This window comes from Mauremys reevesii, linkage group 10 (genome assembly GCF_016161935.1).
Source record: "Mauremys reevesii isolate NIE-2019 linkage group 10, ASM1616193v1, whole genome shotgun sequence".
Lineage (NCBI taxonomy): Eukaryota > Metazoa > Chordata > Testudines > Geoemydidae > Mauremys > Mauremys reevesii.
In genome coordinates this window covers 4,268,071-4,290,502 of record NC_052632.1, presented here as the reverse complement: position 1 = coordinate 4,290,502, position 22,432 = coordinate 4,268,071, and the positions used below count along the sequence as shown (strand labels likewise).

Sequence of the window (22,432 nt, the reverse complement as noted above, 5' to 3'; positions counted from 1 at the left end):
ATTCACTTTGAACAGCCCTTAAGCTGTCTGAGGCCCTTTGTGTTTTTTTAACTTAGCTGCTTATACTTTGCTTTATGACATGTACTATATTAAAATGCATCTCTGCTAAAGGAGTTTTGCCTGTACAGCCATATCAGCAAAACATTTACGTGTAGATGAGGCTAGAAAAATCAGAGAATTATTTTTTCTGATTGTTTACTTTGCTTGACAGCACTTGGTGTATAGTCAGTGTTTCCTCACTATAGTTTGACCATATCTACACTAGGAATGCTTTTCTGGTAAAGGGCTCCTTGTGTGGATGCAGCTTATACTGGCAAAGCTGGGGATTTCTTGCATAGCTTATTCCACCCCCTCACCTCCCCAGCAAAACAATCTGTACTAGCAAAAGCACAGTTTTGGAGGTGTAACTCCATTTATACTAGGAGGTTCTGCCAGTGCAGTTGTCAGTCAGGGCTCAAACCTCTTCAGACCCCTAACTGACAGCTGTGTTGGCGGAATGTTAGTGTAGATGTGGCCTTAGGCTTTGGCTACACTTGCACTTCAAAGCGCTGCCACGGCAGCGCTTTGAAGCGCTAAGTGTAGTCAAAGCGCCAGCGCTGGGAGAGAGCTCTCCCAGCGCTGTCCGTACTCCACCTCCCTGTGGGGAATAATGTACAGCGCTGGGAGCGCGGCTCCCAGCACTGGGGCTTTGACCACAGTGGCGCTTTGCAGCGCCACAATTTGCAGCGCTGGAGAGGGTGTGTTTTCACACCCTGCTGCAGCGCTGCAAATTTGCAAGTGTAGCCAAGGCCTTAGTGAGTTCCCATATTTTTTCTGTAGCTCTTATGCTACAACAGGGAAGGAGGGATAAAATCAACAGGGGGAAAAAAATCAATAAAATGGGAAAACATCATAAAACTAAAAAAATTAACAATACCTAAAATCTAGTTTGTTTAAAAAATCAACTTTAAAATAGTTTCAAGTTGATTGAGTACACCTGTTTAGGGAACACCATGTCACTTTTAGCTTCTTAATGTTGCAAGTGTAATCCAGTGAAGAATGTTATTTATTTTGGTTAATGAAGTTTGTTTATGCTATGGATTATGCTTTCATCATATCAGTACTTACTACAAATGTTGGGTGCTTAACCTTTAAGGGGAAAATGCCTATTCATAGGGTGTGTCTCTAGTTGGAAAACTTCCTTATCCAGACTGGGTTTCCCCAGTGTTTCCAAGAACTGAATCTGTATATTCTTACCAAAGCAAGAAAACTGCAGAATTATGAGGGATTCTAGCCACTGAGGAAATGGTTATAGTAGTTGTTTAAACCCTTCAGCTTAACAAATGGGTCTCTTTAAACACAAGGAAGATTTACATGTTGTATTTCAGTGTCTCAGATGTACTTAAATGTCACTTTCTCTCTCAGTTGTCAACACTATATTGTGAGTGACTGAAATGTTCTAAGACACCCTCTCTTTTTATGAAATAGCTCATCTGCTCTGCTTAAGTAAATCCATATAAAGAAATACCCTTTAGCTAGAAGAGGCGTATAGAGTAGCTGCACGTGTAAAAGATGCTAATAGAGCTCTCAACTGTGCCCAAACCATGTGTACTCTACACCGAGCTGGCCCTGATTTCTGCAGCGTGGTCCTTGGATCGTATTTGTCTGTAGCAACCCCATGGTCTGGGCGTCCCTAAACCTCTGACTGCCAGAAGCTGGGACTGGACGACAGGAGAAGGATCACTTGATAATTGCCCGGTTCTGTTCATTCCGTCTGAAGCATCTGGCTCCGGCCACTGTCGGAAGACAGGATACTAGGCTAGATAGACGTTTAGTCTGACCCAGTATGACCATTCTTATGTTAACAGAAATGTTGAAATTCTGTGACAACTTTATTTAAATTAAAATGAAGGTATTTAAATATGAAAATGAATTATATAATCAGTACAGCAGCTACTTTTTTTTGTATTGCGTTCCTTCAGTTTTTAGTACACCACAGACTCATATTGACAATACCTACCCACACTGTAGAAGATTTCATGCAGGAAGCTGGAGGTTTTAGGAGCTGAGTAGGGAACATTTCAGACTCTTGACATCTAGGGGGAGAGAGAAGATTGGTTGGGTTTGTGGGATAAGCATGTTTCTGCTAAAACAACAAGTAGTGAGAGCTCTCTATAATGTCATATTTTAGGTTTCAGAGTTAATTCATTAAGTGAGTGAGGCAGTATACATATCAGAACTATTGTTTTGGTGGTTTGAAGAGTTTGGGAATACAGCAAAGCATCATTTTATACTCATTTTGCATCTCAAGTTACCTTCATAGCCACAGGTGGCAACACCTTTTTAAAAAATTTTTACGGAACCTTAGATTTTTCATTATACTAAGGCAGCAAATGGTGGTAGGGAGTGGACTCCACAGCAGTTTCCATGGTTGTGGAAACTCGGAAGCCTGATGCTACCTGCCTACCAAATATAGGAGTTATTTTAGGCCTCAATTTATACTAATTACTCCTCAAAACCCAATGAATATTATCTTGACATCTATCATTGTAAATTGACATCAGAAATACTGAATAATAAAGATAGGGTTTTAGAAAATTCCATACAAGAAAAAACAGGTCGTCATTTTGGGACTGTGGGCTTTTAATTTTCCATAACCCCTTGCATTTCCAAAATTCCCCTGCAGGAAAATCCTTCAGAGTGGTGTCACATTGGTCTGCTATTCTGAAAATAGCTCTTCCTCAGTTGTCAGCAGAGATTCCCAAGAGAAACTGACCAGAGCCTTGTTTAAGACTTTGTTTCTGTTGGGGTTGTAGGGGAGTACTGTATGCACAGAGGATACTCAGTTTCATTCAGTACACACGAGTCCTCTCGGTTCCCTAAGAGAAGTGAAGCAATCTAGACTTGTCATTGGTTTCATTCAGCAGGCCATCTTGGGAAATAGGAGGAGAGACTATGCAAGAGTAAGGGGACCAGGATACAATCATAAATGGAAAGGAGAAGCCTATATATAATGTTTTGAGTGTTTGAAAAGGAAAATAGAAGTGAATTGCTAGTTTTAGATTGGAAATGGCATCTGAAAAATTCATAGTAATTCAGCTAACAGTGATGGTCAATGCCTATGGCCCTACCAAATTCATGTTTCATTTTGGTCAATTTCATTGTCATAGGATTTTTAAAATAGTCAATTTCACAGTTTCAAATGTTTACATATGAAATTTCATGGTGTTGTAACCAGTGTTCCCTCTAATTTTTTATGCCCATGTTCAGAATGTATTTTGTTACATGCACCAATATGGAGGTGATGTGTGACACATCACCTTCATATTGGTGCACATAAGAAAATTCATATAGTGGGGGTGAGGCCAAGGGTTTCGGATTGTGGGAGGGGGCTCAGGGCTGGGGTAGAGGGTTGGCGTGTGGGACGTGTGGGCTCTGGGGTGGGGCCGGGGATGAGGGGTTTGGTGTGCAGGGTGCCCTTGGGCTGTGGTCAGGAGAGAGTACTCCCCCCAGCCCTCTCACTATAGCAGCTCGGGGTCTGCGCTGGGCCGAGGGAGGGACTCCTCTCCCTGGCAGGTCTGCACTGGGGCCGGCGGGGAGGGGCGCCTCTGCCCTGGCCGCAGCCCTGGGCCCGTGCCTGGGGTTTAATAGGCAGCTGCGCAGCTTAGAGGGAACTTAGGTTGTAACCTCACCCAAAAGGGAGTTGGGGGGGTAGGGGGTTGCCATCCTTACTTCTGCACTGCTGCTGGCAGGGGTGCTGCCTTCGGAGGTGGGCAGCCAGAGAGCAGTGACTGCTGGCCAGAGGCCAAGCTCTAAAGTCAACGCCAGTGCCAGCAGTGGAGCAGAAGTGCAGGTATGGGGGGATGGGTTACTGTATGTCTGGGGTTTTTCCCCACAGCCTCTCTGCCCAGGTCGGGGGCTGACAGTTTGGGCCTTGGAGCTTCGTGCAGGTGGGGGAGGTTCCTGGAGGTGGGTCTGACCCAGGATTGAGAGCGACCACTGCAGGGGAAAAGGAAGTCCTGTCCCTCCTCACCCTGGGCTGGGACTAGCAGCTGGAGCCCGGCCCATGGTTAGAGCTCCCGGCTGGGGCCCCCGCCCCTCCCCTACAATAGCCAGATTTCACAGGGGAGATCAGATTTCACGGTCCATGACTTGTTTTTCACAGCTGTGAATTTGGTAGGATCCTATCGATGCCAAATGAAATAAAACCTCCTCTAAGTATTTTTGAAACCTGCGGCTTTTTCCCTCCACCCTCCCTTTGCCCCAAATGCACACTCTAGTTCCTCTTTGCCATTTGATTTAAGTTCTGTCTCACCTTTTTAAAATGACAGTATCACCAAACTTAAACATTGTCAAATAATTTGGCTCTCGTGGCTCTCTTTTTATCCACCTCACGGGAGGTGTTCTTTGCATGTAAAAACTCCCACCCCAAAAACCCAAGTCCAGCACCAGGTAGTGCTTTTGATGTAAGTGGCTAAGAGAAAATGGATCTTGAGGCAAACCAAGGTGATACGTCCTTCAGAACACTTAAATGGCCTAGACCATAAACACATGTACTTGTATATTATTTTTTAAAGTTAATATTTTATTATTCATTCCTGTTTAGAGGAGCCACTTAAGGTAAACAGCTTAAACAGAATGCATTTTAAAAAACATAATATTTGAAGTTACCTCGATGAAATGTAAGATTTTTTTCAAGTTTGGAGAATACTAGTCTTTAATAGCTGCTAGCTATGGTGGCTAAGGTAGCTGCATCTTATTTTGCCTTCACTTAAGTTCTCTGTCTTTTTAGTAGGGATGTGGGGGAGAGGTATGACTGATATGGGGTTTGAAAATTGACTAGCAGCAGTGGAGAAAGAGGAGTGAAAAACAGTGACGACAAAAGAAATGGTTAAAAGCAATACACTGACTACTTTTGTAATTTCTTCTTCTGACTTTAACATTTTTTGACTATGCTCAAGTATTATGGTGATAGGCAGCAGTGTACAGTCCAAAGACTAGGAATCAAGTAAGATTGTGGGTAACAAAATATCCTTCCAAATATCTGTCTTGAATACAGTGCAAGCTTTATGCTGAAGTTATTTTATTAGTATAGTCCATTGTGATAGTTGGTACTTGTCAGTTAACGGGCTCTGAATATTAGAGATGGTTTCTCTCTCTCTCTCTTTTTTTTAATTAATGGATTTATGCTCTTTCTTTTTGTTGTAAACACTACTCTAAATTTCCATGTAGCACAAGCAAATTCAAAATGGTTTTAAAATGTGTGTCCTGCACTCCAAGCACTCCCTAACATTTTGGTCATATTAGTGGAACCAAAATTATTAGATCATAACTGCATTTACTGAAATGTACAATTGAAAGAAAAAATATTAAAGTTATGAATAATATACTGGTATCTCACATTACAAACCTTCCCCTTTCTCTCCTTCCCACCCCCTGGGTCTTTTTCTGAAGCTGGTCTGCTTTCTCCTAAAATTTTCACTCCTGCCGTGATGGTCTTGGATCACACTTAGCAAACGAAAGATCAGTACCTTTAAAGTAAAAAGGCTGTTACAAACTTTCTAGATCTAGATTGCTGCTAGTACTCAGTAAACACGATCACATTTTAAGTTGTGTTTTAGATAGTCAAGGATGGGATAGAAATGTCAGCTTCTAAATAAGCTATGATGAAAAAAGATTAACAGAAAAGTATTGACGCTGCAGAGGTGGTAACTGTAATACTAATATTTATGAATTTTGTTTGTCTTCAAGCAAATGGTTATGAGCCTTAGAGTTTCTGAGCTGCAAGTACTTCTGGGATACGCAGGGAGGAACAAGCACGGACGCAAACACGAACTTCTCACAAAAGCACTGCATTTGTTAAAAGCCGGCTGCAGCCCTGCTGTCCAAATGAAAATTAAAGAACTCTATAGGCGGAGGTTCCCTCAGAAAATCATGACACCTGCAGACTTGTCTCTCCCCAGCGTACACTCAACTTCCATGCCAGCAACTTTGTCTCCATCTACCATTCCACAGCTCACTTACGATGGCCACCCTGCAACGTCACCATTGCTTCCTGTTTCTCTTCTGGGACCTAAACATGAACTGGAACTTCCCCACCTAACATCCGCGCTCCACCCTGTCCATCCAGACATAAAGCTTCAGAAATTACCTTTTTACGACTTGCTGGATGAACTGATAAAACCAACTAGTCTAGGTAAGGCTATAATGTTGTTAATTCTATATTTAGAATCTCTCTTCAATAATAATATGGGGATGGGGGGGCTTCAGCTTCTAGCATATAAACTGGCTTAAATGTTAAATCGAGACAGGATTTAGAGAACCAATATTTCTAGATACAAGAAATGATTGCCTCTTGGAACAGCTTGTTCTGTAGTTCACAAGAACAGACACATCATCTTAAGTAATCACCCATCAGTTGGTTCAAATAGTAACTATAGTTAAGACACTAAGTACTGGTGCCTCCAGTGTAAATAAATTCAACATCCTCATTGGAAGGAATGGGCAAAAAACAAGCACTGTGGCGCTAAGCGTTAGAAAAGGGAACTTAAAAATAAGGAAGTCTGAACAAGTAAAAGCAGGTGGCTAAACCAGAAAGTTCAACAAAAACTTGGGCCCAGCAAAAACAAAAACAAAAATTCTGTGGTCTGTATTATGTAGGAAATCAGATTAAATAATCATAATGGTCCCTTCTGGACTTAAATTTACTAACCTATGAAAGATCTGCAAACTTTTGTATTTGTGGTTATAATCTGTAACATATTTGTGTAGCTGACTAGGATAATTTGGAGTCTTACAAAGCAGCACATAGCAATTTGTGTTCCTGTTCTGGTCCCTGGTTCAACAAAGCACTTCCTTAACTTTAAGTGCTTAGGTGGTCCCATTGATTTCAGTAGGACTCCTAGCATGCATGTGAGAGCCAGTCCTTTTGATTTCTTCTTATAGTGCAGAGTAAATAGTACTTGTCTAGTGTTTAGCAGAACTGACTACAGGCAGTATGGGGGCATTTTGAAAAAAAGCCACAAATATAAGAGGAATGCATACTAATGCTTTGTCGGTGAAGAAAAAACCCACTGGTTTAGCAATTGGTAGATGTAAACACTTGATTCAGCTTAAAAAAAAAAACACGTTAAAACTTTGAAAAGACTTTTTAAATAAGTGGGTTACAAACAGGTAGTTCTAAATCAGGGGTAGGCAACCTATGGCACGCGAGCCGATTTTCAGTGGCAATCATACTGCCTGGGTCCTGGCCACTGGTTCGGGGGGCTCTGCATTTTAATTTAGTTTTAAATGAAGCTTCTTAAACATTTTAAACCTTATTTACCTTACATACAGCAATAGTTTAGTTCTATATTATAGACTTATAGAAAGAGACCTTCTAAAAACGTTAAAATGTATTCCTGACATGCAAAACCTTAAATTAGAGTGAATAAATGAAGATTCGGCACACCACTTCAGAAAGGTTGCCGACCCCTGTTCTAAATGTAAATACAATTGAGGACCTGCCTTCCTTGACAATCACTGTGCCAGTAACTACGATATAGAAAAAGGCTGTGTATTAATTTCTCTACTTTAATAAAGTAAAATATTTGTTTTATGCTATTGGGTACATGGTTGTTTTTGTTAATGTCTTAGGTTATTTAATGGATGTTTGCCCCCAAATGATTCAGGTATCCCCTTCATTGTTGCAAGGAAGTCCTCCCTCCCCTTCAAAGTGTGTTAGTTGTCTAGACCACTTGCTTTGTCTTCAAATGGCTGATGCACATTCCAGGCCCTAGTGATTTCTCCTGTTGGAAATACTGCCTGCACTGTTGTCTTTTTTTGGTTTCTTTTATTCCTTGAACCTTTTATGGGTGAATAGGAATTTTTTGATTTCATCCCCCTTTTCCCATGATGAGACCAGCCTGGAGACATTAATTGGGATTCAGAATGACTAGCTCCCCGCTTCTCACAAATGGAACCTGTTGTCAGTCTCTGGTACTGGTCAAAGACTTTTCTTGAGTTCTGTGCACCCTAATTTATTTAGGTTTCACTTAATCCTTTTCAGAGTAGTTACTCGGTTACATACATTCTAGACAAGGCTCAGATCTTTCGTTTATCATTCTCAAAATAGAATTATATCCTTTGTACTCAAATATTGTAGGTAGCCAGTTCACTAATTAACGTGATTACCAGGTAGGCAAATGGAATTTACCAGCCATTTTTTCTATTGTCAAGAACAAAAGAAGGCAATGGATGTAAGTCTGTTGTCACTTGTTTCCCCAGACTGTTAAAATACCTTCTAATGTAGAGTAAACGAGACCGTGGGTAGGGAAATAATCCACTCCCTTCCCTGACAAACCCACCCATGCACCTGTTCGCTACACCAGGACTGACTTGGACTCTAAATACATTCTATGGGTGGCATACCCGATATCACTTACTCACTGATGCTTTGAAAACTCCCGCACCTCAATCTGGGTCTGTGCTGGTTATCTACTATGTATGTATCTTGTGAACCTTGTAAGCGATACTTGTAATCTCTCATCACTCAAGCCTGACCCCAGATGTACAATACCTTCCTTCTTAACTTCTGTAGACTTGATTTTAAACATTAGCTTTAATACAAGTTTTTATGCCTGTAAAATGGGCAGCATTGATTAGAAACTGGAATGCTAATTACTTCCCCCACAATTGAAGACCTTCCATTTAGAGTAGCTGCTGCAACTCCTGGTGCTATGTTGTCTGTGACAGACAGCCAAGGTTAGAGGGCTATACAGTAGCTATTCAATCACTGTTTACCTTCTCTGGGCTTATAATATACCATATAGCTTGCAGTAGTGAGCTGTAGCAGTGCAGGGACAGTATATTCACAAAGCAACATTGGACTTGTAAACCTCAGTCTATATGGCTAGTGTTTTACACTGGCTGAGCGCTTTCTGAAAACTCAAAATAGCAGACTCCGCAGCACAGAGTAGTGGAATTAGCACTGTCTGCCATTGCTCTATTCAATTGCAGATTCTCTCATTTTCCCTTCAGAGCATTTCCAGTGCACAACTCTTGTTTAGCTTTTCCACAGCCCTGCAGTTAATTAAAAAAAAGATTATGGTTATATTGTCTGTAGCACTGAGACTTGAAGGGATTTACAACATCACTTCTGGCCCCAAGAGGGCTGCCCATAGGCTTGTGGAGGGTTTTTTGTTTTAAATGAGAAGAGGAGATGTCTGGTCCCAGCTGAGCAGTATATGGAACACAGTTGATTTTTAGCAATGTTAGGTGTTGTAAAGTCAAGAAAGCATCTGTATTGGACGATGCACCTGATGTAAGCCGATTAGTATAATCTATAATTAAGTGTGTTCTAGCAATGCGTATTGGTCGTGAGTAGGCTTGGAAGGATTCGATTTTTACTGGTGAATGTCAGTAAGCATCAGTTTCACTGTACATACACAAACCGACAAAAATATATTTCTATCAATGAAAACCAAAGTTACAGATAGGCAAAGACAGAAAAATGTTTGAATTAGGCTCGTTACAAATGGACTAGTGAATGAATAGCAAAAATGGGGATGATTGGATGATTTAAGGATATTTACTTCCTATATTTGGATACGTGATGCGGGCAATTGGTATGTAAAGCATTGACTTTGAAGCTCAATGTCTCCTGACATTAAATAATTGTCTGACCTCCCATTTAATAATGTCTCATCACTGAAAATTTAAATCAATAACTTTTTTAAAAAAGCTTTAAAATAATCAATATTGTTGAAATTATTTAAAAAAATACTTAATTCTGTCAAGCCTACTGATGAGGCTTTACACCAAACCCTCAAAAGCATTGTTCTGTAATAAACCCCAATTCTTAGATGTCCTTGTGACATACCGTGGCACAATCTAGACTAGTGGGGGCCATGTCACCCCTGTCTGGAACATGGGGTAGCCACCAACCTGGACTGCTGACAGCCTCCAGCATGTAAGTTGCTCCCAGCTACGACTGTATGTGCTACAGCCAGCCAGCCACATCTCTGCTCTTACCAGCCAGAAAGATTAGCACAGGGTGACCTCAACACTCCCAGTCCCAGCTTTTCCCCTAGAAATGTATGTCCTGTACTGCCCAGCCCTCTCCTGGACAGGACAAATATATTAAATCTTTAAGGGAATAATATACACACTGCTTATTACCAGTTACCTGAACACTTCAGGTTGTGCACTGGATTACTGAAAACAATTAAACAAGTTTATTAACTGTAACAAAGAGAGATTTTAAGTGAGTACAAGTAATGAGGCATACAAGAAAAATATAAAGTCCTTACTAGTGTCTAACTTAAATTTATATTAGATTCAAGCAATTCTCACCACATACTTCCAGCAAGATTACTGACAAAACTCTTCATGTCAGGACCCCTCCCCCAAAGCCCAGTGGCTGTTTCCTTTTGTCCTCTCTGGTGCAGAGAATGCAATGGGTGGGGAGTGTTTTGGGGTGTCTGTCCCTTCTTTTTATAGTCCTGTCCCCCTTTGAGAAGCATTTACAGCTGGGAGCAAGGTCACAGGCAGCCTGGTGAAGAAAGGAAACTTCATGCTGTTTCTTTGCTCAGATGTAGAGTTTTGTCCCTGCTCCCTTCCTTGCCAGAGAATGGCCACTTAGCAGGTAATGGTCCATCAGCTTTGTGGCTTGCTCTTTGTCTCTGAGGAACTGGTTTAGTCACTCCCTAGACTTACTGGGAAGCACACCTGAGTCATCCTTTCAGCTTGTATTCAGAACTTTGCGTATAATATTGCTAGGTGTATTTTGCCATGGTATTATTGATCAGCAAGTTGAGTTTTTAAATGATACCTTGCAAGGCATAACTTGTACAAACATTATTTGAAGTGTGTGTAGGGTGTGAACACGGTATATTCTGTCACAGTCCCTTAGTAAAGAATCTTCTTTGAGTTGTTTTGGTCTGTACAAACTCTTCTCCAGGGTATCTTACTAAAACATTCTGGACTGAACCTACAGTTGACTGAAGATGCAAACAATCGTGACTGGTCTTAACTTCTGGGTGTAATATCTTTACCTTGCTGAAAATTATCTTGTCTAAGCCAATTGGCAATGATTCACCCAGCAGTACATTATGTTCTTATTTAATGAAAATATAGTCTGAACCTCCTATAGAACTTTTCTAAAATTGTTTCAGGCTTGCGGGGGGTGGGTATTTTTTCCCTCTCAGAAATTACTGAAGGGGTCTTGTTTTCATAACTACAGAATGCTTTTCACACTATAACATGTCCCTTTCTAGATTTTCTGTAAAAATATTAACGTTTAAAGAGTGCGCAGTTTTTGCGCTATATTGGCACAACTAACTATGTGGGAATTGTTAGGCTGCTAGCCTGTTTTTGGTCTGTCAGAATAACCCTAAAATACCTGAATATATTTGAAAACTTTAACAAAGGCTTTCTAGCTTCAAAAGGAATCATATCAGGTCATGTGAAAGAAGCCTTTACAGATTCTGTCACTAAACTGAGAACGCAGTTAGGAAAGGTTTTGCGGAACTGATCTTCGTAACTTTAGAACACGGAAAAGTGGATGTCTGTCAGACTAGTCAGATGTGTGTGTGCACAAATCTTGCAAAATTTTAGTTTGTTACTACAATGAATACAGAAGAAACACTTCGGAATAAAACGCTTTTTATGCAGATAGGCAGGTAATTGGTGGTCATCCCATTTTCACAATTGATTTGGTAGATCTGAAAATCAGAGAATGTGCATATGACAAACTAATCTTTGCTTAGTGGCTTAAAACTGATGCACATGAAACTGAGAAAATGGAGAAGTCGATGTGATGTCAGTTACAAATGTCAAACCTTTATCAAACACATTAGGCGAATAGTGCATCAGCTATATGCTCTTAGTGTGCAAAATATCTGCAGTTTGCTGTAAAAGCTAAACTTAAAGCCATTTACTCAATTAAAAAAAAAACAACTAGGTTTTTGTGGTAGTGATTTTAGTATATAATGAACTGTCAAAATTGAACTATAACATGAAGGGACTAATGCTGAAGCCGTATATTATTAGTAGCTCAAATTAGCGTGCTGGAGATCTCCCTGCGTATAGCAGGGCTATGTGGTTGACCAAACTTTATTTAATTAGTTCTGAATTAAATAAATTTATTTTAATTTGAACTGATGATCACAGGACTTACCGGAGAATATGATGGTTGCATTAAATGTGATTTTTCAGGGTTTATATAATTAGACCTTACATTTAAATATAAGATGATTTCTGGTACACTAGGATTGACATAATCCTCACCAATCTTTAAAATATGTTCACTTTTCAAGTTTAGTAGTTTTGAGACTTCAAAACCTCAATCTGTGCTTGTTTAATAAAATCCACATCATTCAAGATCAGGTTTAGAAGTGGAGAATAAAATGCAAGAACAACTGAAGACTAAAAAAAAATTATATCGAACTAGAATGTTGTTGTTAAGTCAGCAAATATCTGTGCTACAGAGGCATAGCTATTGCACTGTATCTGTGCTGCTGTAACCCTGTAGTGTAGATGCAGATTACTGCAATGGGAGGGTTTTTTCCATCGCTGTAGAAACTACACCTCCCTGAGTGACAGTAGCTAGGCCAATGGAAGCATTCTTTCATGGACCCAACTGTCTCTATACTAAGGATTAGGTCATCATAGTGTAACTCACACATCTCCTGGGTGGGGTGTTCTGTCCCATCTAGTGGCACTGAGACCACTTAGAGAGAGAGAGAGAGAGCGAGACATATTAATGAGTCTGCTCTACAGCCTTAGCTAGCAGCCTTATGGCTTTTAGCTCATGCAGTAGAGCAGTGGTCCCCAACCCTTTTCGTCTGGCGGGCGCCAGATGACGAGCCATGGAGGACCGTGGCGGTGGATGAGCATCCGCTGAAATTCCGCCGACAAGCGGCAATGTCAATAGGCATCGCTGCCGAAATGCCGCTGACAAGCTGCGTCATCCAGAGGCATCGCTGCTGAAATGCCACCAATTTTCAGCGGTATTTCAGTGGCGATGCCTCTGGATGACGCTGCTTGTCGGCGGCATTTCAGCAGATGCTCGTCCGCCGGCCAGTACACGGGCGCACTTAGACGCCCTGGTGGGCGCCCGGGCACCGCATTGGGGACCCCTGCAGTAGAGGCGCATGCTCTAAGCTCCAGAGATCCCAGGTTTGATCCGCCCTGCTGACGACTGGGATCTGTCGCTGTTACAAAAGCTGTGGTGTTCAGGGGTATAGGCCTTTATTTTGAAAAGTGTGTGTGTGAGAGAGACAGAGGCCATTAATAAAACTATGGGGGTAAAATCCTGACCCTATTGAAGTTAGTAGGAATTATTGACTTGAGTAGAAGCAGGGTTTTCTCCAGTATAACTTCCCAAAAAACTATCAAATGGGTAAATACTGTATATACTTTTTTACCTCCAGGTTAAAGAGTGTACATTTCAGTGTACATACTTTGGGCCTGATCATTCAAGTACTGAGTGCTCTCAAATCAGGATAACCAAATTTGAATTCACTCAGCAACAAGTTATAATGGAAACAATAGTTAGCCTTTTTGCAATTACGTTAGCAATTATATTTGAGTATTTAAAGTATTTGAACTATGAGCGACCTAGATATTTATCTCTAGAGTGATTGTTTGTGTCTATCCTATTTGAAAGGCAGTTTCTGGATTTCTAATTGCTTGTTTTTATGTTAGCATAGGGACTAAATTCTAAATGTAAGACTTACAAACTAGCTCTTTTTGGTGTTTAGCAGTGGGAGATGATTGATCTTCCATAACTTTGTTGGTGCTCAGATACCATGTGTCACGGAGTATGGGGGAGACAAGCCCTGTATCCCCGGCTTCCTGCGATTCACTGTGACTCTTAGCCAGCCAGTAAAACAAAAGTTTTATTTCGACCAGGGGTCAGCAACCTTTCAGAAGTGCTGTGCCGAATCTTCATTTATTCACTCTAATTTAAGGTTTCGCGTGCTGGTAATACATTTTAATGTTTTTAGAAGGTCTCTTTCTATAAGTCTATAATATAATATATAACTAAACTATTGTTGTATGTAAAGTAAATAAGGTTTTTAAAATGTTTTAAGAAACGTCATTTAAAATTAAATTAAAATGCAGAGCTCCCCGGACCGGTGGCCAGGACCCGGGCAGTGTGAGTGCCACTGAAAATCAGCTCGTGCGCCGCCTTCGGCATGTGTGTCATAAGTTGCCTACCCCTGATTTAGATGACAGGAACACAGTCCAAGAGAGGTCTCGCAGGTACAGACAATAAGACCCCCTCAGTTAGGTCCCTCTTGTGGAGGCAGGGAGGCCAGAGCCCCATCTGGGCTCCCCTCCATTTTCCCAGCCAGCTCCAAACTGAAGCTCTCCAGCCCATCTTCTCTGGCCTTTTTCCCTTTCACAGGCCAGGAGGTCACCTGATCTCTTTGTTCTCCAACACCTTTAGCTATCCCCTTGTAGGGGGGAAGGGCCCCGGCAATTAGTTGCCAGGAGACAGAGTGCCAGCCATTTATACACACTGGCCTTTATCCCACCACCTAGAGACTTAAGAAATGCATAGGGGAAACCGAGGCACTGCTACAGTATTCAGAGGAAACATTAAGAACAGTCCCACTTCATTACACCATGATGAAGTCCGCATTAGAAATACCTACGTCCATTTCTTACAAGAAGAAGATGGTATTTGTGTGTTTGTAACTGCAAATTTTGAACTTGCTTTTTACGTTAAAAGGTAACAAGTACTGTGGGAGGTTTTACTCTTCTAGAACCTTGCTAAATAAAGTGGGTTACCTATCATATAGCTAATAATTATGTTCTGCTATAAACTGGCACTTCCTGTATCCTGATGTAAAAGATACTCCAGATATAAGCCATGTACATTTTGATTTTGAAATCCTTTACATAGGTACAGGGACATCATCAAAACCTATTCTTCTTCTGTCTTTCTCTGCTGGAAGGCTATGATTTTGTCTACCTGTCCTAGCCTTACAGTGGGGGAAGACCGAAGAACAGAGCTTTTAGTGATGTTCCTGTACCTATGTAAATAGGGTTGCCAATCCTCCAGGTTTGGCCTGGAGTCTCCCAGAATCGGCATCAATCTCCTGGTGACTATTGAAAGCAATCCAGGAGATTTTAATAGGATATTTTAAGAAAATGACATTGTCATGTTGGGGGGGAGGGATCTCCTGGAATAGCTTCTGTCAGAGTTGGCAACCCTACACATGGTGTTTCTTGGCTTCCTGGCTCCAATGATTCCTGTGTCCGGCAAGTGGAAGGAACTTCTGCTGGGTGCCCTGGGTCTCAGTCAGACCCAGTTCTTTTCTTGAAGTGGAATTTCCTTGGGTGAAATCCTGCTCCCTTACATCTGCTTTCTGGAAGCAGTTGGGAGAGTGGCACACTTTTTGTTTACATTTACCTAAAAAGTAGCCATTAAAGGGAGTGGTTACCGACCTTTGGGCCTTCAATGCATTTGAGAGTAAATCATACCACTGAACTACAGTCCTAGGGCTGGTCTACACTGGGGGGTGGGGTGGGGTGGGTTCAAACTAAGATACACATCTTCAGCTATGCGATTTGCGTAGTTGAAGTATCTTAGTTTGACTTACCTGGCCGTCCTCACGGCGGCAAGTTGACTGCTGCGCCGCCCCCGTCAACTGCGCTTACTCCTCCTGCCGAGGTGGATTACGGGCATCAATTAGCAGATCGATTTATCGTGTCCAGATGAGACGTGATACATCGAACACTACCTGCCGATCCGGCTGGTAGTGTAGACGTACCCCTAGTGAAGTTTTTTTGGTAACACTGGCTGCAGTCCAGACTATTCACTAGACAATTTTGTACACTTAGCTACCTAATTTTGAAGCTGCAAATACTTAACTTAGTAGCAATTGCTGCCTTTCATATATTGGTAGGCAGACCCATTGCTATGCGTAACCAGCGTGAGGCTTATTCGGGAAGTTAAGCTTTTACTATATTTTAAACATTAACTTTAATAAAAAATTTCAATCTCCTTTTAACAAGTGAGAAAAAGAAAAGGCACATATATCGATGTGCTTTGTGGGAGGAAGTTCAACAAAACACCAAGTTCTTTCAGCTCCGCTGTGAGCTTTCTGATTTCCGGTTTTGCAACTCTTTTAGTAATGCAAGAGTGAACTGCTAATTTTTTTTTCTTGTGGTTTGACTAAACAAGAAACACAACACATTAATTTCTTGTAATTTTTGGTTTCAACTTTTATTTGCACTTGGTATCCCTTAAATAAAAAAAAATCAAGCATTCTGTAATCTAAGGTATCCATATTTTCAAGTCTAGTGTAGTTTCTAACCAACCTGTTAGTTTTGCAGCTGCAGGAGATGGAATTTAGTTTTTCAGTTTACAGTATAGCAGATTGAGCAATCTTCAGAACTGAAATCTCGCGTCTTACAAGGCACTGCAGTATGGAGTATGCATGTCTTCAAAGGCATATCTGCTGCTCCCTTTGAATGGGTCCAGCAATGGCTGATTGTTAGATGTTTCCTGTCCAAGATCAGAGTAGGATTTTTATATTTAAGAGTGAAAGCTTGTGCCAGAAGGAGCTATGGCCCTAGTTTAACAAGCACTTAAGCACATGGTTAACTCAGAGCATATGAGTAGGCCCATTGTCAAAGTAAAGCATGTACAAAAGTGCTTTGCTAAAGTGTGTGTGTGTATTCAGTTTAGGTTGTGTACACATCTAAACACAAAGATTTGGTGGTTGCCATTATAGGGCTTGGTATTACCTTGAATTACCTATATACCTGCCTACAGTATTTTCCACTCCATGCATCTGAAGTGGGTTATAGCCCACGAAAGATTATCTAGTGCCGTTTCATAGCAGCCCAGACAAATGGGATTACCTTTCTCCTCCAGAGAATCTAGGCAGGAACCAGAGGTCAGTTTCCATGAGAGAGAAGACTGATTTGCATGTTCCTTTAGCAGCTTTCATCCAAAGATCTCAAAGGACTTCACAAACATAAGCTTACCAATATCCATGAGAGAAGTGTTACAAGACTCTCTTTACAGCTGGGTAAAATGAGGCACTCAGATTAAATGATTTGGCCATGGTGTTACAGCGAGTCAGTGGCAGAACAAAGAAAGGAATGTAGGATTTTTGATTGCCAGTTGCTTATTAAGTGCTAGACTGTTCTGTTCCAATTCTTAGAGCCAAGCTATCATGTGTTCTTGCCTTTCTTATGTCTGTGCAATGTATATGGCTGCATAGAATGCCCCATTGTTTCTGTTCCTAGAAGCCAAGTATTCATCTGTTCAGGTGTACAGTTTGCTCTGTGGACCCTTGTGATAGACACCATAGCAATTAGTGGCATCCTTTCCCTGTAAGTGGTTGCATTCGTCTATGGCAAAAACAACGAGGAGTCTTGTGGAACCTTAAAGACTAACCAATTTATTAGAGCATAAGCTTTCGTGGGCTATGACCCACTTCTTTAGATGTATGGAGTGAAAATTACAGTAGGCAGGCTCCATACATCTGAAGAAGTGGGTCATAGCCCACGAAAGCTCATGCTCTAATAAATTTGTTAGTCTTTAAGGTGCCACAAGACTCCTTGTTTTTTGCTGAAACAGGCTACCCCTCTGAAACTCTCCTATGGCAGTGATCAGATTCCAATTGACTCTATCCTATGTTCTGTAGTATATGTATGCATTTAAATAGTTGTGGAAAATTAAGTGGAGCAGAGGATAGAACATTCAAAAGGTATATCTGCTGCTCCCTCTGAATGGGTCCAGCAATGGCTGATTGTTAGATGTTTCCTGTCCAAGATCAGAGTAGGATTTTTATATTTAAGAGTGAAAGCTTGTGCCAGAAGGAGCTATGATTAGAGAGAAAGGGAGCAGTTTAGTGCTAAGAGAGGGGTTTGGTGATAGTGGTGGGTTAGCAAGAGGGAAGTGTGGCTTTGGCTACACTTACACTTCAAAGCGCTGCCGCGGCAGCGCTTTGAAGCGCTAAGTGTAGTCAAAGCGCCAGCGCTGGGAGAAAGCTCTCCCAGTGCTGTCCGTACTCCACCTCCGTGTGGGGAATAACGTACAGCGCTGGGAGCTTTGACCACACTGGCGCTTTGCAGCGCCGCAATTTGCAGCGCTGGAGAGGGTGTGTTTTCACACCCTGCTGCAGCACTGCAAATTTGTAAGTGTAGCCAAGCCCTGTATATTGTATGCAGGATGTTGAGGATTGCGGTGGTGAAGCTGGTTAGGGATATCTTGTTGTATGTTGGTCCTGGTTAGGATTCATTCTTTTCTTGCCCCTCCCCTAGAATGATTGCGTGTGGCAGCCTTTCTCTGGTACACTGGACTGGTACAAGAGCATTTGGTGAAATCAAATTAAGAGAGAAGCAACACATATTAGCCTTCACTGTGAATTTCTGTTGATTTTTGTTGCAACTTTAATCCTGTACCAAATACCTTCTAAATAATGTTAATTTCTTATAAGTGAGCTCTTTCTGTGCTTGCTTCTGGATCCATTGGTGCATGCATTAATTTGGCGCCAGTGTGTCATTTTTTTCAATAGTACTCTTTGCATCTGCCTATAAAAAGGCTTTATAGTGTGAATGTATTCTCTCCCCTCCTCCCCCCTAAAACAAAACAAAATAAAAACCCTACAAAATTAGTTGATAGCAAACTAGATATTTTAGTTTTTGAGAGGAACTAGCTAAGCGGAAACAATCCACCACTTACCTGTGAACTTCCACCTTTTGGATTTTCTAGATAATATTTTGAATAATCGTCTATAGTTGATCAGAATTGCTCATCACCATGGCTCAATGAGTGAACAATCAAAGGTCATTCGTTGACCTTGGCAAAAGTTTGCTAAGATGTTGTACTGCCTTGATATGGTTACTTTAAGTAATACTGTATTTCTGTATTCAGAAATAAACAGTTATTAGAAGTCACTGGTAATGAGTCAGGTCAGTTATGACTTTTCTTACGTTCTAAATTTCTGTGGTTGTTCTAGTATAATACTTGTAAGACTAATACTTTAGTCAAAATACAGTAGTGTATAAATGTTACTCTTAATTATTTAGTAAGATGGAAAGCATTTTTGACTAACATTGACAATCTGATGTCCAACTGGTTACATAGGAAGTATCACAGAATCTTAGTGAATATACCCTTTTTATGGATGTGATAGTATAGAGTTCATTAAAGATTTTATGGGATACATTCCTGAATCCCAAAGAAGACTACTAATAATACTCAGCAATTTATATTTTTCAGAGTACTGCAAAAAAAAAAAAAAAATTAAAGCAACCTGCAGAGGCCTAACATTTTCTGCCAATTTTTCTTGATCTATATACTTAACAATATGTCGCGTGTGTGTGTGTGTGTGTGTGTGTATCATACACAGAATAGAAATTTGTGTCTTGCATACTTAACCCAGACCAGATGCAGTGGATAACCAAACTAGCAGGTTTATGACAATAGAGCAGCGGTTCTCAAACTGTGGGTCGTGACCCATTTCAATGGGGTGGCCAGGGCCAGCATTAAACTTGTTGGGACCCAGGGCTGAAGCTGAAGCCCTAGGTCCAGCCCCACATGGGATGGCAGGGCTCAGGCTGTGGCCCCCCTCTTCCCCACACCCAGGGTAGTGGGGCTCAGGCTCCGCCCCCGCCTGGGGTCATGTAGTAACTTTATCAGAAGGGGGTCACAGGGCAATGACATTTGAGAATCCCTGCAAGAGAAACCGATTTGCAATGAGAAATGTATTTTTATGCAGACTGTGTACAATTTTTGTTGACACCTATTTATTTAAGACCGTAGGAAAAAAAACCCTCTCTGTTAAACATTCAAACCTCTGCCCTTTCTGATAAGGGCAAGGAGAGTTCCTAATCCATATCTAAATCATCCAATAAGTCGTTCAGCAACACAGGGAAGATGAGACTTGAGGTTCCTGATATTTCTAAGAACTAGTTGTACCAGCAAAGCTCCCTTGCAGAGACGAAGCTTACGCTTGCAAATGGACTCTCTTTGCTGGTGTGAGCTGGTGTATCTGGGGATGGTTGCTGGCTTAGCTATGTAAATTAAGAGCGTGACCACCTCCTGTGCTTCTGAGCTGGCTGTACATGTGTATGCGCATTACACTTATGCACATGCTTTATTTAAATTTTTTTTAGCTTCTGACATTTTAAACCATTTTCCCCCTCTACAGGCCACTTTTAAAATAATCAAGCTGTACACCATTGAGCCAATGCCCCAGCATAGTACACTATGCTAATGGTGAGATGTAAAAACAAAGGTCTTAATCACTCAGCGTCAAGCAAAGACCACATGACAACTTTCACTTGTGTCCTGACTTGAATTCTCCCTTTTAGTATCGATTTAAAAAATTATAATTTTTTTTTGCTTTCCCTTTGTTAAACAATAGTGCTGCTTGCATGGAATAGCTGCCACACTTCACTTCAAATGTGAAATATATGTTTATGTAATAATAGCGAATGGTCTTTGTGATGGGAGGCTTAGAGGACCGGGTAGCCTAGTGGTTAGTGCGCCGGTTCTCCAGCCGTTTGTCTTACTGTTAGGGGGGCCTGGTCCCTGCCTCTAGGCTGGCAGTATTTGGGCCTCCCCACTGTGTCTGGGGTCTTTGTCCTTAAGCATGGTGTGGTAGGAGGACCTGGGCCCTCCCACTCCACCAGGTCCCAGCCCAGGGCCCTGTGGGAAGTAACAATGGCAGGACCCTCCCCTTAGAGAGCCTAAATTTGCCATCCGTGGCTATTTCTTGCCTATGTGCCCCTCCATTTTGGGGCATAGCATGTATAGTCTGAACAGTCAATAACTTCACAAGTGAGCAGGGCTTTGCAAGACCTGCTGCTTCTTGAAGTGGGTGGTGGTTGCTGGTGGCATTACTTGCTATGTGTAGTCCCCTCTTAAGACCAACCTTCTGACTTGCTTCTCTGGAGTAGGATTCAGCTCTCCTGCAGCCTGTCCATCATCCCTTGCCTGGGCTCCTGAGCTCCTTTTAATCTGCTCTTCCTGCTGGAGTATGCTCAGCTGGCCTGTAGGGGTGAGGTTATTTGGGCCCATTATTGCCTTTTAACCCCTTTGGGCCCTGTGTGGGGTCTGTATACCCCAGCACAGTAGTCTTGGACTGTGAAGGTGGATTATGATTTCAGTTGTATCAAGACTTGTTCATATCCAGCAGAAGTATAGGAATTGTGTAAAAGGTTCAGTTCACGAAGGTGGTAAGCTTTTTATCCATTTCTAATTTCCTTAAATCCAATAATTTCTCACTAAGGAATGAATATTCTCTGTAATACTGATACTCTTATAGTATAAATGACTTTGAAAGCTCAATCCCTGAGCTAGAGCTAGCAGTATTAGCTAGGGTCTTTATATTATTCTCAGTTAATAGCTGGAAGTATTTGGAGTACTTATTTTTTCCTTTAGACTTACATAAGCATTAATACTTCTAATTTTCCATTTCTGGTGGTACTGATTGTTTCGGTGTGACATTATCTGATGAAAATATGACCATGAAGATCACTGTTGCTACCACTGTTGTATAATTGCAACAAATCTCATACAAAGTATGTCAAGTAAGGTGTCAATAGAAAATTTATGATTTGCTGAATATGATTATGCTATTTGCATACATGTATCATTTTTGTATCTGAAGTTATGAATATTAACTGTGTACCTGTATTTCAAATGTTTGCTCAAGTGGTAACATCCACAAGATATTTAGCCTGCATATCTTAAAGGGATTACTCAAGTTAAATGGCCCATCAAGGAACACTTAACTCACAATGGACCATGGGAGGCGCCTATCTACACTTAATGGACTTCTTTGAAGTTCTAACTAGGGTATGGATGATGGCTTCTGCTATGACTAAGCAAAGCATTCATGGACATGATATGTGGCTTGCCCATGTGACACCAAACACCCTCTTGTTCCCTGTAATTTTCCACAGTGAGAACAATCGGTTTCCCTTCACTTGGCAGAAGCTGTAAAAGGCTCTTCAGACATCTGCATTTTGCCTCTTTCCTGCTCAAACCTCTGGACTATGAACTTATACTAATGGGAGCATTTTAACCAAGGGACTGAGGACCTTCCAAGGATTTGGAAGCAACCAGAGACTTGACTTAAGACACACAAGTACAGGGCTAGCTCTGCTCTGTCCCATCTTCTGGTCTTATTGAGTGCTCTCTCTCAGCTGTTTAGTCCTCTTGCTTTTACCTGTCACTGGAATCCTGCCATTCTTAGACTTGGCTCTAGCCTAGAGTACCTTGTGCACTAACAGTGATTACTCATAAGAACGGCCATAATGGGTCAGACTAAAGGTCCGCCTTCCGACAGTGGCCAGTGCCAGGTGTCCCAGAGGGAATGAACAGGTAATCATGAAGTAATCTGTTCCCTGTTGCTCATTCCCAGCTTCTGGCTAATAGCCATTGATGGACCTATTCTCTGTGAATTTATTTAGTTCTTTTTTGAACCATGTTATT

The 22,432-nt window shown here is 41.4% G+C and overlaps 1 protein-coding gene across 1 annotated transcript in view; it reads left to right on the top strand.

Annotated features, from left to right (window-relative positions):
* PIAS1 (protein inhibitor of activated STAT 1) overlaps window positions 1-22,432 on the top strand; it is an 84,687-nt gene that overhangs the window by 29,077 nt on the left and 33,178 nt on the right. The window contains exon 2 of the mRNA XM_039491590.1: window positions 5,731-6,175. Coding sequence (XP_039347524.1) covers window positions 5,731-6,175 — 445 coding nt within the window. The remainder of the gene's footprint in view (window positions 1-5,730; window positions 6,176-22,432) is intronic.